General features: G+C 44.7%; 1 protein-coding gene across 1 annotated transcript in view; it reads right to left on the bottom strand.

The window, feature by feature from the left end:
* The window catches only part of sptbn5 (spectrin, beta, non-erythrocytic 5), a gene marked incomplete at its 5' end in the record, with an annotated part of 81477 nt that overhangs the window by 11749 nt on the left and 54977 nt on the right, over positions 1–14751 (bottom strand). The window contains 24 exons of the mRNA XM_080414292.1: positions 113–309; positions 850–993; positions 1182–1250; positions 2603–2789; positions 3229–3317; positions 3402–3569; positions 3948–4088; positions 4653–4799; positions 4918–5008; positions 5323–5495; positions 5658–5735; positions 5940–6128; positions 7241–7403; positions 7907–8028; positions 8116–8229; positions 8767–8881; positions 8994–9115; positions 9884–9979; positions 10242–10433; positions 10974–11129; positions 12614–12802; positions 13194–13298; positions 14122–14271; positions 14367–14570. Coding sequence (XP_080270418.1) covers positions 113–309; positions 850–993; positions 1182–1250; positions 2603–2789; positions 3229–3317; positions 3402–3569; positions 3948–4088; positions 4653–4799; positions 4918–5008; positions 5323–5495; positions 5658–5735; positions 5940–6128; positions 7241–7403; positions 7907–8028; positions 8116–8229; positions 8767–8881; positions 8994–9115; positions 9884–9979; positions 10242–10433; positions 10974–11129; positions 12614–12802; positions 13194–13298; positions 14122–14271; positions 14367–14570 — 3401 coding nt within the window. The remainder of the gene's footprint in view (positions 1–112; positions 310–849; positions 994–1181; positions 1251–2602; positions 2790–3228; positions 3318–3401; positions 3570–3947; positions 4089–4652; positions 4800–4917; positions 5009–5322; positions 5496–5657; positions 5736–5939; positions 6129–7240; positions 7404–7906; positions 8029–8115; positions 8230–8766; positions 8882–8993; positions 9116–9883; positions 9980–10241; positions 10434–10973; positions 11130–12613; positions 12803–13193; positions 13299–14121; positions 14272–14366; positions 14571–14751) is intronic.

Here is a 14751-nt window from a genome sequence, read left to right as displayed (position 1 = left end):
AGGCTTGTAATTTTTCATTATGTTGTTGCTCTACCAAGATTCCTTGAGTAATTGTTTGCGTAGGCCTCTAAACATGTAATTCAAATAAGTAAACAACTAAGTAAGACTCTACCTGTTGGGGTGGTCTAGATGCTGTAGTTTGGCTCCGGTCTCCTGGAGTCTCTCCACCCTCTCTCTCTGGCTCTCCACCTCCACCTCCAGAGTGTCTAACCTCCTCAACAAGCCTTCTGTCGCCTCCTCACTACGCCCACAGTCCTTAGCCTCCACCGACACCCTCTGCTCCTCCAGCCACAGCTCCAGCTCCGACACCTGGGTAGACAGACAGACAAGTTCAATGATTCGCCTATACAGAGAGAAAGGTTAACCACTTCAATCCTATATACTTTGTTGACTGGGATCCCCATGGGGTTTATACTTGGCCCCCTACTTTTTCGCCTCTACACCAAAACGTTTCACCAAAAATAGCCGATCTACAAGCTCAGAACACATTTTAATGTGACACCTTGTAAGATTGTAGATCTGCTATTTTGGCCGAATGCTCACCTATTATGACATGCCAAGAATAAGGGTGATAGGGTTCATGTCGTTAAGACAGCTGGGTGTAGATAGTAAGTGAGTAGGTCATCAGTTGAGCAATGAGGGTGTTTACTCCCCTAACAAGGTAGATTTAGACAACACATCTGGGGAAAGACACAGGCTAGACACACACACACACACACACACACACACACACACACACACACACACACACACACACACACACACACACACACACACACACACACACACACACACACACACACACACACACACACACACACACACACACACACACACACACACAGGTACCTCGGCTAGGAAGGTGTGTATATTGAGGGCCTCCAGTAGGAGTCTTCCTCTAGTCTCGGTTCCTCTCTTGAGCTCTTCGTAAAGCTCTCTGAGCTCTGATAGGCTGTCACTAATCTCATGGGAAGCAAAGTGGCGGCCTCTCACCTGGGATTCAAACCACGGCACAAAAAAGAACGGATCACAGGGAAAGTCTCACATTAGATAGTGTATTATCTCTAGCAATTCATCACCCTGTTGCAATTCTAAGCCTGGTTAGTGGTTAGTGTTATCCTATCAGCCAAAATATGACCATTCAAAATGGTTCTGTAAACATGAGAGAGCAGGTTCCCTACCAAGTTCTGTCCCGCCTCCTGGACTGTCTGGACCAATGGGGCATGGCTAGAGATCTCCTGCATTACAGCCTGAAAAACACAGAATGAACAACACAGATTTGTATTATTTGATCTCTCTCTCTCTCTCTCTCTCTCTCTCTCTCTCTCTCTCTCTCTCTCTCTCTCTCTCTCTCTCTCTCTCTCTCTCTCTCTCTCTCTCTCTCTCTCTCTCTCTCTCTCTCTCTCTCTCTCTCTCTCTGTTGCTCCGATCCAAACCAAACTTGGTACAAACATTCAGGGGAACTGCCATCAGAATAGCCACACCAGTGGCCTCATGTGGCCCCCAGGGGCCACAGCCCACCTGGACAGCAGCTGCAGTGACAGTTACTTCAGGACCATGGACAGCAGCATCAATTACTTCAGAACCATGGACAGCAGCTACAGTTACTTCAGGACCATGGACAGCAGCATCAATTACTTCAGAACCATGGACAGTAGCTACAGTTACTTCAGGACCATGGACAGCAGCTGCAGTGACAGTTACTTTAGACCAAGACAAAAAAAAGAAAGCCCAACTGGCTTTTACTTCCCGTTTCTATGTGAACTGTGAAGTAGGTGGTTGTAGTAGTAAATTAAACATCTTTGCTCCAGACCAGCTGCAGTTACTTCAGAACGATGGACAAACATTGTTCAGGGGTCTGCCATGACAATAGTCACACTAGGGGCCATATCAGTGGCCCCCAGGAGCTACGTACGGGGGCCACAGGCCACCGTTGCTCCAATACGCACCAAACGTGCCACAAACACTGTTCAGGGGTTGGCCATGAGAATAGTCACACCAGGGGCCACGTCAGGGTCTCCCGGGGGCCATAGGCATACTGTTGTTCCTATCCGCACCAAACTTGGCATGAACACTGTTCAGGGGTCTTCCATGAAAATAGTCAGATCAAAAATCTAAATTGAATTGGCTTTATTGATAGTCCATAGTGAAGAGAGACAGAATCAGGGAGAGAGAGTTGGGATGTGACATGCAGTAAAGGTTCACCGGGCATGGGAATCGAACCCTGGACTTCCTCAGGTATTAGCGCCTATGGTATGAGCTCAACAGATCATTTTAAATGTAGGATATTCAACTAATCAGAAAAAAGACTCAGACCTGAATTTCAACAGCCTACTATCACCTTAAGAAAATTATGTCCCAGTAAGATTTGGAAAAATATGTCCATGCGTTTATCTTCAGTAGACTCGACTACTGTAACAGTGTCTTTACAGGTCTCCCAAATCAAATCGGTCAGATGACTGCAGTTGATTGAGAACACTGCTGCTTGAGTCCTTGCTAACACCAAGAGTGGATCATATCACTCCAGTTCTTAGATCTTTCTTCACTTGCTGTCTACAATTATTTATTTATTTCCAAAATACTACTGTTGGTAAAACAATACCTGGTGTTTTTTGACCATCTGTTGAGTAGTGGTCAGACTGTTTCCCAGTTCTTTACTGGTGGTATTCTGCAGCCTGTCATTCATCCAGTTTAGCTCCTCCCCTAGGTCTCTGTAGAACTGGAACAGCAGCTGCCAGGCCTCCAGGGTTTCCCTGCGACTCTGCAGGGGCTCAGACAGACGATTGTACCTGGGGAAAAAATAGTTATTGTATAATATTGTAGTGTTCCCTAGAAGGAAGTTCTCTTTTGGCTGGGCACTCTACATGTTTGTTCATTAGAAGTTTTTAAATCTTCTTACTCCTGTTGTGTAATGGCTTATTTGTTTTGCCTCTTTAATTCTTTTCGTTTTAAGTCTATTTAAAAAAAATTCTGTCTGTTTTTAAATCTGACCTTGTATTGGACTTTGGTTGACCTTTGGTTATTGTAAATGTGCTTTATCAATACAATTTGAGTTGAGTTGATAGGTCAGCCCCAGAAAAAATACATCTTGGAGCTTGTTAAGGACAGACATGGGACTTAAATCCAGGCTGCCCAGAAATGTAAACGGTCATTTTAAACCAAAAATAGAATTTGTAAAGAATTTGTCTGTAGTCTGTAGTCTGTAATATTGTTGTTGGTTTTGTTTACTTGCTGATGGTGTGCGTTACTCGTCTCTGGATCTCTTCAGCAAGGAAGTTTCCCTCAGACAGGAAGTTCTTAGAAGTCTCCATTAGACCCTAGGATGAAAACCATCAAAAACCAAATTAATATCATCACCTACCTACAGTAGCTGGAAGAATAGAAAACATTTTGTGCTCTACCTGTATTCTGTCTCGGTGTCCATCAACTTCTTCCTCTAATCCCTGCAGAGCTTTCAGCAGCCGACTAACAGACGGTATGTCGCTTCCACAGTCTTCACTGGCCAGTTCCTTCTCCACAGACCCCACCCACTGTTCCATGTCATCCAGTGAACGCTGGAACTGCAGCCCCTGGAGAAAGAAATGGTCTGAAGAGTGATGACTGAATAACTTGGGTGTTTCAGAGTTTATATCACAGAGACGGAGTAGTATCTAGGGGTAACTTCCATTGTAACGCAGCGCCATATTGGATGTATGTAATGTGTAATCATCCCGTCATATGTAATTAAAATGTTAGTTTTTTTTAGAAACGTAAACAAAACCTTGTGTACGTGCGTGCGTGCGTGCGTGCGTGCGTGCGTGCGTGCGTGCGTGCGTGCGTGCGTGCGTGCGTGCGTGCGTGCGTGCGTGCGTGCGTGCGTGCGTGCGTGCGTGCGTGCGTGCGTGCGTGCGTGCGTGCGTGCGTGCGTGTGTGTGTGTGTGCGTGCACGCGTGTGCGCGTTTGTGTACCTGATAGGCCTGCTGTAGTCGTGTTTTCTTGTCCTTACAATTGTTGAACAGTGTCTCCCAACAGTCGGTCAGCTCTCTCAGACTACACTTTACCTTCTCCTCAGCAGAAACATGATCGCCGGACAACAGCCCCTGTCCCTCCTACGTGACAGACAACATGCAACATGTATGTGTAATATGTAATATCAGCACGTACAATATGTAACACAATGTAATACCAGCACACAGAACACACATATTGTACAATATGTAACACATGGTAATACCAGCACATGGAACACAAATATTGTACAAAATGTAACACAATGTAATACCAGCATATAGAACAAACAACTCAAGGTGTCTTGGCCAGTCCTTTGTGCCAGTAGCCATCAATCACCAAAAGCAACATTTGTTGTTCTGATTTGGATTATTGACTCCTGCTTTCTGACACATTTGCACACGACACGGACAACCGGAATGTACACCATAGTACAGATGCCTGTAAAAGATAAAGGCCCTTGGACACAAAGTGAGAGACCAACACACACACATACACACATACACACACACACACACACACACACACACACACACACACACACACACACACACACACACACACACACACACACACACACACACACACACACACACACGCACACACGCACACACACACACGTGCGCACACACATCATTTTACTGCTATACTTGTGAAGACCATACCTTAATCAGTGAGTCCACTCTGTCCTTGTTGGCCAGTATCTCTGTCTCAAAGCTCTGATGTTTCAGCAGTTTGGCCTGGAGGTTGGTCGGTTCTCTCCAGCTCTCATCCACGGCCACAGCGCTACGCTCCGTCAACCACACACACACCTGCAGGAATCAGACAGGGAAAGTTGAAGAGAAACTGTTCATAATTTGTCATGCTGTCTAACTATCTTTCTAGCTATCAGTAGAACAGAACAGAGCACAGTAGGGCAGAGTAGAGTACCTCGTAGCTGCTTGACAGAAACCGTTGTAGCTGCAGAGCCTCGTCCAGAGCTCTCTGACGAGATTTACACTGCACCATTAGTCTGTCCCTCCTACACGCACACCACACACACACACAAATGCACGTGCAAACACGCACACACACACACAGTATGGCATTAGTTTAGAAACAGACTCAAAATCATTATTTTTATTAGCCCAGTAAGGCTACAGTACATGGCATACATGGAATATGAATTGGTGGTTTGATTACTGCCTGTCTGTCTGTCTGTCTGTCTGTCTGTCTGTCTGTCTGTCTGTCTGTCTGTCTGTCTGTCTGTCTGTAATTAGTACCCAGGTTGTGTCTCTGTGTCAGTAACTAGTTGCGAGGTTGTGTCAGTGTGTCAGTGTTTGTGTGTGTCGCTACCTGGTACAGAGTGCACTGGTCTTGCTGGTGATGTTCTCTCTGTCGTAGTGCTTCTGTTGGACCATGTTCTGGGCCAGGACCTCCAGCTGGTCCAATTGCCGGATCTGGTTCTCCAGAAGCTCCTTGAACTGAACCTGCTGCCTCTGGAACTGCTCCACTTCAGATACAGAAGTCTGGAGAGGAGAGGAGAGGAGAGGAGAGGAGAGGAGAGGAGAGGAGAGGAGAGGAGAGGAGAGGAGAGGAGAGGAGAGGAGAGGAGAGGAGAGGAGAGGAGGTCAACAAAGTAGTGTGGATATGGAATACGAAGGTAGATGAGAGCAGTTGAAGGCTCTTACCCCCAGCTCCTGATTGGCCAGCAGGGCTTCTCTGTTAATAAACCAGCTCTCAATCTGCTCAACAGCACACAGGAATGACTATAGAGAAGAGAAGAGAAGAGAAGAGAAGAGAAGAGAAGAGAAGAGAAGAGAAGAGAAGAGAAGAGAAGAGAAGAGAAGAGAAGAGAAGAGGTATATGTTAATATTGCATACATGATACTAACTTCACGTACATGTTAACATATCTCATAATGTACCAAGATATACTGTTCTATTGCAGAATTATAAGACATTTGACCCAACCTGCAGGTCTCGTGCCTGCTCCAGAGTGGTCTTGCGTTTTGTCCAGGCTCGGGTCAGTCCAGTTCTGGCCTCCTCCAGTTGGGTTAGAGCCTTCTGGATGTCTGACTTAAAACTGTGACCCGAGCGAACCAGGGACTCCCCAAAGTCCCTCACGGAGTCCATACGTTCCCCCCGAGCATCTATCTCTGTCTGCACACCAAGACATACAAACACAGAAAACAATTCACATAAAAACAAGTTTAAATGATAACCATTTACTAATAATCTCTCTGTGTGAGTTTTTAAGGCACATCTGTAAGTGTTGATAAAGCGTGGTGCTGTTTTAAACAGTTGTTTTGATCAGTGGTGGACAAAATTGCCCCAGTCAAAGTAGTCAGGGTGAAAGCGCGAACAGAGCTCGATGCTGAAAATGTAAAGGCTATACATATTAGGAATGACACCTTCACTAAGTTTAGGAAATCCAGAGACCAGCAGGTATTTAGTGATTTAAAAAAACTCAGAAACAAGGTTAGTAGTCTTATAAAGGTCACAAAGACTGACTTTTTTTTATGTCAAAATATCATAAAATAAGTCTAATCTGCAAAAACTATGGAAATGTCTGAAACAGACAGGTTATAGAAATAAGCTGAACACAGAATCGCGAAACCTAAACCTACATATAGGAGACTCACATGATCATCTTAATGTAGCTAGTCCGACCGTTTGTAAACACAAACGGTATCAGTGTGCGTCGCCCAGAGAAAAAGCTATCCAACCACGACCGCCCCTTGCCTTGTAACAGCATGTTGAAAATAGCATGTCTCGCGAAATGCAGGGCAAAAAAAGTCAACTCAAGATACGGCTGTTTTCAGGAAAACACTAAACAGGAAGTTGACGGGGCGGAAATCTTCAGATGACGTGATCTCCGGATCCGTGTGAGTAGAGAATGAAAAATGGTCACTCGGGTGATAGAGAGCAACAAAATAATAATTTAACTCATCTTTTTCTTTTCAGACACATCACACATTTTACTATGGAAATACGATTTTATGTTTCTTGCATTTTATCCTTTTGATGGTGGTGTATAATTGTATGTATTTTCTGTACATTGTCAATAAACATATCAATCAATCAATCAAAAAAGGTGTAATGAGGCTGGTTCAGTGTTCTGTAAACCTTTAGACAGATAACATTGACAGAGAACAGTACATATGAAGATGTCAATTCACCTTACACAAAAATAAAGCTCAAAAGGTTTGAACAAGTTATGAAAAGTCAAGGTGCACATGAGATGTTAGAGCTAATACATGTTTCGTTATTACCTTCCAGTCTTGGTGTTCCACTAGCAGTTTGTCAGCCTCAGTCCTTGATTTAGGAAGACCTTTCTCATTCATCTCACGTCCCTGTTTCACACTCCACTCCAGGAGGAGGCGCTGGTTAGCTTTAAACAGCTGCAGCTGATGGGCTCCCTGTAGTCTCTCCTTCCTAAAAACAACATTTCCCATAAGCCCATCTAATGCTTTAAAAATTGACTGTAGAATGTGTAATATGGAATCAAACAATTAAAGAAGGCAACATGGATGTTTACAACTTTGCATAGTTGGCCTATAGCAAACACCCTCTGGTGAATAAATAGTGACAGAGTAAGATACATGTGAATTGTAATTATAAATTGTACATAGACAAATATCCTCACTATAATAGATTAGTTGCACACTTTCGACAGCTCAAATAAAACCAGAATGTACTATCTACTACTGCTATTATTACTACGATTAAAGCTGCCAATACAAATGCTATCGCTACAACTATTACAACCACTACTTCAATCTCTATCATTACTACTGTTACAATTATCACTACTGTGTTGTTACTACCACTGCTACTAATCTACCACTATTTTAGTTGCAACCAAAATCAATTATACTACTGCTACCACAAATAATTATAATCATCATCATCATCATCCTCATTGTCATGGCACTGACCTGAGTTTGACCTCCTGGTCCAGTGTCTTCAGTGCTGTTTTGACTTCTTTCTGTTTGTCTCTCAGTCTTGAAGACAGGACCGTCCCAGCCTTCAGTGTGTCACTGGCCTGTTGGTCCAGAACCTGTTCCGTTCACAACATATCCTGGTCACAGGCAGTCTAACCTACATGGAGAGGGAGGTTTACAAATCGAGTGGAGCTCGGCCTCACCTTTGATCTTTGATGGATGACTCCGGCCTCTCTCTCGGTCTCCTCGTGTCGTCTAATCAGGTTCTCTACACTGTCCACGTCACAACCACAGTCCTCTACCTGACACAATAGGAGCTGGAGAGAGAGAGAGAGAGGGAGAGAGAGAGAGAGAGAGAGAGAGAGAGAGAGAGAGAGACAGAGAGAGAGAGAGAGAGAAAGAGAGAGAGAGAGAGAGAGAGAGAGAGATCATCATCAACACGTCAGAAAAATCCCCTCTGAAAAATGATCGATAGTGTAGTAGGAGAGACAGACAGTAGGAAAGCTGTGAGGGAAACAGTATAGGTGAGACAGACAGTAGGAAAGCTGAGAAGGAGACAGTTTAGGAGAGACAGACAGTAGGAAATCTGAGAGGATGACAGTAGTGTAGGAGAGAGAGAGTAGGAACATTGAGGGGGAGACAGTGTAGGAGAGACAGACAGTAGGAAAGCTGAGAAGGAGACAGTTTAGGATAGAGACAAAGTAGGAAATCTGAAAGGATGGCAGTGAGTGAAGGAGAGACAGACAGTAGGAAAACTGAGAGGGAGACAGTGTAGGAGAGACATAATGAAAGCTGAGAGGGATACGGTATAGGAGAGAGAGATGGATGGACAGCTTAGAAATTACAGGGCAGACCTTCTCATTCGCTCTGTCTCGGACTTCCTCCAGGTCTCTGATCAGGGAGTGCACCTCCAGCGCCCCCTGCAGTTTCTTCTTATAACTGCTCAAATCTCCATGGAACTTACTCCACCTAGAGGAGAGGAGAGGAGCACAATATATTTGCTCAAAACTTTAAAATCATGTCTATCTGTGTGTGCGTGTGTGCGTGTGTGCGTGTGTGCGTGTGTGTGTGTGTGTGTCACCTGTCATTAAGCTGTTGTCTTCTCTTTCGGACAGTGTTCAGTTCATTAGTGTTGTGTGTGTTCTCCAGTCTGCCGGACAGTCTGTTGATGGCTGTGATGTGAGCATCATCCACGGTCACCTCCTATAATAATAATAATAATAATAAACTTTATAAATATATAATAGAGACATCATCATCATCATCACCATAGTGTTGTGGTTGTTTGTTTTTAGTGTTTTCTCTCAATTTAGTCTTCATGCCAATTCCTTCATGTACTCCGTGTCACTGCTGCCCCCTGCTGGGTGGTCTTGAGGAGGGTGCAGACCACCGATTGTCAACCTGTGAGCCGGGGCCCACTGGTCGGCCGTGAGGATATTACAAGTGGGCCCCCAAATAATTGGCAATACACTTGATAATTTAACATTAATATAAAAAAATATAATAAAAAAAAAAAAAAAACATCATGGCATGTTTTCTTTAAAACCTTGAACATTTTGTTTTCATTGTGATAATCAGGAACTTAAAGTATATTGATCCAACACAACATTGATTGATTGATTGATCATTAAAATAAACGCATGAGGCCAGATGGGTGGGCCGCGATTGAATACGTTTTTCAAGTGAGCCCTGATCCAGAAGTGAGCCCTGATCCAGAAAAGGTTGAGAGCCATTGGTGTAGACAACAAGTCTCTTCCAGTACACCCAACAGTGAGGTGTTTCACAGGGAGGACATAACGCATGTGGAGGAACACACAGGCGCCTCGGCCAACCTGTATTCGTTAGTCGCGTGTTGTGTTGTGTGGTGTGGTGTGGTGTGGTGTGGTGTGGTGTGGTGTGGTGTGGTGTGGTGTGGTGTGGTGTGGTGTTGTGTTGTGTTGTGTTGTGTTGTGTTGTGTTTTCTGGTCTCACCCCTGATGCGGTTCCTCTGAACTCACTGAGTTTCTTCAACAGCTGGACTCCATGTTCATAATCAGTCCCCACATCTCCGACATTCACCATCACCTCCTGAACACACACACACACACACACACACACACACACACACACACACACACACACACACACACACACACACACACACACACACACACACACACACACACACACACACACACACACACACACACACACACACACACACGCTTAAGTTGATGTCTGTCTGTCTGTCTGTCTGTCTGTCTGTCTGTCTGTCTGTCTGTCTGTCTGTCTGTCTGTCTGTCTGTCTGTCTGTCTGTCTGTCTATCCCTGCGTCTGTTGATGGCTTTACCTTCTGTCTGATCCATGTCTCCACCTCTTCAACCTTTTGCAGAAACTCCAGGAAGTTTCTGTTGTGTTCTAGAAGCTTGCCGCGGTCGCCCACGGCAACCTTCAACTCCTCCCACCGTCTCTCCAGGGCCGCCGCGCTCCCTTGCACCTCCTCACAGCGTGGGTGATGGAGGGAGACCAGCTCCTCACCCGCCTGGAGGAGACAGAGAGAGAGAGAGAGAGAGAGAGAGAGAGAGAGAGACAGAGAGAGAGAGAGAGAGAGAGAGAGAGAGAGAGAGAGAGAGAGAGAGAGAGAGAGAGAAGGAGGGAGAGATTTGCATATAATTGGAATATTTTAGGAGCATTGGGCAGTTATTATACAGCACTGAGGAGCAGTTAGCGGTTCAACGTCTTGCTCAAGGACACTTCGACATGAGGCCAGGAGCCAGGATCAAAGTAGACTGTAGACTGCTCCAGAATGTACAGTGGCAGTGTATTCTTCACTTCTCTACTCCTGTTTCCTTTCCTGTCCTCTCCACTCTTCTCCTCTCCTGTATGTCAGTGGACCCCGGGGGGACGACGACCCCACTTTGAGAACCAAAGCTATATGTCACCTCCTCTACCCTATCTCATCTCTTCACCTCCACACTCCACAGCTCCCTTCCCTCTTCATCTCCTCTGCACTCGTTCCATCCATTGCATCCCTTTCATTCCTCTCCTCTCCTCCCCTCTCCCCTCCTCTCCCCAGTCTTACCAGCAGAACAGAGGCGATGGTGTCGCGGTGAGCCAGTATCTCAGCCTCAAACACCTGGTGTTTCTGTAGTAGCTTCATCTTGGTGCGCAGATCACTGAGGTCAACTTTACTGTCCTCTGACAGCTTCTGTTTCCTGTCTGACACCCACGCTTCAGCCTGAAAAACAGACAGACCAAGAGAGAGACAGGCAGGGATTGAGTCAGATGGTCAGACAGACAGATGGACGGACAGACAGAGACAAAGGCAGTCAGGCAGAAAGAGACAAACAGACCAATACGTTAATCTATTAGCTAGTAAATTGGCTAGTTGGCTCGTTGGCTAGCAGCCAGCCAGTAATTTTAGTAAGTGTTACATGTGAGGGTTCTTTCTATTTCATTATATTATTTATTGCAAGGTTATTTGGTAGTCCATTCAGCATGCAGTGCATTCAGTTTAGGATCTGCATGGGAGAAGACCTGGCTGGGAGGAGACCTTCAATCAGGAGATGGACCAATCAGAAGGACGCCTCCCCATTATTTAAGAGCTGGCAGCACCAGTGATCTTTGGCAATGTGTGGTAGCTGTCAGTGCGGCTACATGCTGTCCATCTCAAGTCAATACTTTGGGTGCTAAAAGTTTGGTAGCCCTCTGTATTTTGTGCGCTCTGTGACACCTTATTCAAGTTGCACCCTGTTTAAGTTGAACCTACTGAAGTAGTGTTGAGATTCTAAAGGAGTAATTTTAACCATAATTCTGAGTTTGTTTGACCACCAGTGCCAGCTTTTTGTGAACCAGCCACCATTTTGTTTCAGTTTAGATTAGGGAAATTAGCTTAGATTAGGGAATTAATGTAATTTTGATTTGGTAGAAGTTAAGTTAAGTAGGGGTTTCAAAGCATAGGTTAGTTTGTTATATTTATTTATTGATTTTGCACTGGGGTCATTTTCCATGTTTATATAATTTAAGTTTACGTTTCACTGCCTTATTAATGTAAACCTGTATTACTACTTTCACTTTCCGAGCAATAACAAGAAAAAGGTCAAAACAATAAAACTACATTTCACTTGCCAACCTTATGTCAAGGTCCTTTCATTCCCTAGACTAAGGATCGTAACAGTCAGTCATCAATTGTATCATCTAGCCATTGACTTATTCAGTCAATCGATTAATTATTGGTTAGTAAGGGTTAGAGTTCGTTTGACAGTCAGTGAGCAGGATAAAACAAGAGGTCCTCTTTGGCTGGTTGGTTAGTTCAGTGGTTCTCAACATGTGGGTCTTTTTTGGGGGGGGTCTCCAGATGACAGTAAAGTGACAATTTCAGGACTTTTAAGACCTTTTTAATACCAAGAAAAGAAATTAAATGAAAAAAGACCATTACTGCATCAAAAGTAATCAACAAACTATACTATAAAAACTGGTCAAACTTTGGTCAAATTGTCAAATAATATAAGAAAGAGGCAAAAAAAAGCATATCTTACAAGCTCACGACTAGCGTTGCGAGGCTATTTTCACAATATTTATCTGTGGAACTAAAAGTAATTCCTCAACTACTACAATTCCAAGTGCTTGTCGGGGTGGGGGGTCCCCAGTTCAAATATGATTATTTTGGGGGGTAGCAGGCAGCCTGAAAAGGTTGAGACCACTGTGCTAGTTCATAGTTACCTCGGCGACATCACGGTTGAACATACACAGCAGTTTGGAGAGTTGCAGTTCTTCCCTGCGTTTGACGGACAGCTCCCTGATCCTATCACGCCTCTGGAGGAGGGTCCGCAGCTTGTCCTGGATCTGACCCGTCTTGTCTCTGCTGAGTTTCCTCTTCAGTCTGTCCGCCAGCTCTCTGAGAGAGGACAGCTGGACAGAGGCACACGCAGGCCTGTCACGATTAGTACATAATCGCCCGATCACAATCATTTGAGGTAATCACAATTAGTCCATTTTTTGCATAATTGTCAGAATCGTTTCCATTCATTGTGTATAAATTCATCAAAATGTTGAAATAGCAGATCTCCAATTCTGTTTTCTCATCCGCTTTGTGAATAAATAAAACTATGGGTACGTGATAATCAAATTATCGCCGGACATTCGTCGCTGAAAAACCTTGGGTATATTGACCTATACATGGGTGATACTCGATACACTATATTTACAGCATGGCAAAATATGTTATGATGCAGTCAGTGTATTACAGTATGGCACATCACAGCAGGTCTATGGTACAGTTGGGCAGTTGAGGCGGTCAGACCTTGTCATCCTGGGAGCTGATCAGTTTCTCAAAGGCTTCATGTCGTTTGATCAATCCCTCCGTCTCATCTACTGTACTGCCCAAAGCACTGCTCTGTAACTGAATCTACACACACACAGACACACACACACACACACACACACACACACACACACACACACACACACACACACACACACACACACACACACACACACACACACACACACACACACACACACACAGGTCTGATCAGATGATTTAATACAATTAAATTATTGTACTCCACAGTGTGAAAATGCATATTTTTGCCGTTGCTGTCGGTGTTGGTTTATAACTACCTGATGGATAAGCTCATGCATATTTGGTCAAGTGAGAAAAAACACTTTCTAAAGCTGCTATAGCTGCCATCTGTGGTGTGTAGTAAACAGTGCTATGGTTACAGGCATTATCCAAGGCTATCATGAGATCGGCTGAGAATTGACGCTGTTAAGATGTTCATACAGAATCAGAATCAGAATCAGAATCAGTTTTATTGTCACATCACAGGTTTACAAGGTAAAAAAGTGGGTGAAATTCTTTTTTGTACATCGTTCCCATCGCAACGTTAGTTTCCATAGAAAGAAGGGGGGGGGGGGGGGGAGAAGAGGGGTGGGGGGCAAGTGGGAAGGAGATCAAAACAAGAGAGCAACAGAAGGCCAGACAAGTTATCTACATATTTACAAATTACCTGAGATAATAAAAAACTAAAAAAAAAAAAAAAAACTAAACTAAGGTGCCATACACAGGTACAGTGCATTATTCACTGGACTTTGCTTGTTTTAACCATAATGTATACACGCACGCACACGCACACGCACACGCACAGACACACACACACACACACACACACACACACACACACACACACACACACACACACACACACACACACAGGCACGGTGTGTACCTGCTGTGCGTTGCTGATCTTCTCCATACTGTTAATGTCTCTGTAGAACACCTGTTCCAGGTGTGTGGTTTCTAACCAGATGTGTTTTTTGTCCCATTCCTCCTCGAACTTTTCTCTCTCCGCGTGGAGAGATCTCAGCTTCTCTGTTACCTGATAGAATTAAAAGAACCCACATTCAGTACCTCCTCTCCTCTCCTCTCCTCTCCTCTCCTCTCCTCTCCTCTCCTCCTGTCGCCTCCTCTCACCTCGCTCCTGTGTTCCCTGTCAAGTTGCCGTAATTCGTCTCCCATGCCGACGGCCTGCTCATAGGCTGTCTGCCTGGCGTCCATCTCCGCTCGAAGCTGGAGGTGCTGCGCCAACTGGAGGTCGGCGGTGGTAACGTCTCTAATGCTCTCCTCAGCGGCCATGCCTCCCAAAACCTGACCACACCACAGGGAGTAGTCCTGGACCTGAGGGGAGAGGGAGAGGTTTGCATCACTAGCGTCCAATCACATGCGTTGGAGCTGACAGAAAGACACACGCATGTACACACACATGCACGAACGCACATTATTATCTGCTGCCACTGATTGTCAGATCATTTGACCTCATAACTGAATATTAGCAAAAACTGCTTGTAGTAAAATAGAG

The sequence above is a fragment of the Gymnoscopelus braueri genome (assembly GCF_963280865.1).
Source record: "Gymnoscopelus braueri genome assembly, chromosome: 19".
Taxonomy (NCBI): domain Eukaryota; kingdom Metazoa; phylum Chordata; class Actinopteri; order Myctophiformes; family Myctophidae; genus Gymnoscopelus; species Gymnoscopelus braueri.
This window is presented reverse-complemented; position numbering and strand designations above follow the sequence as displayed.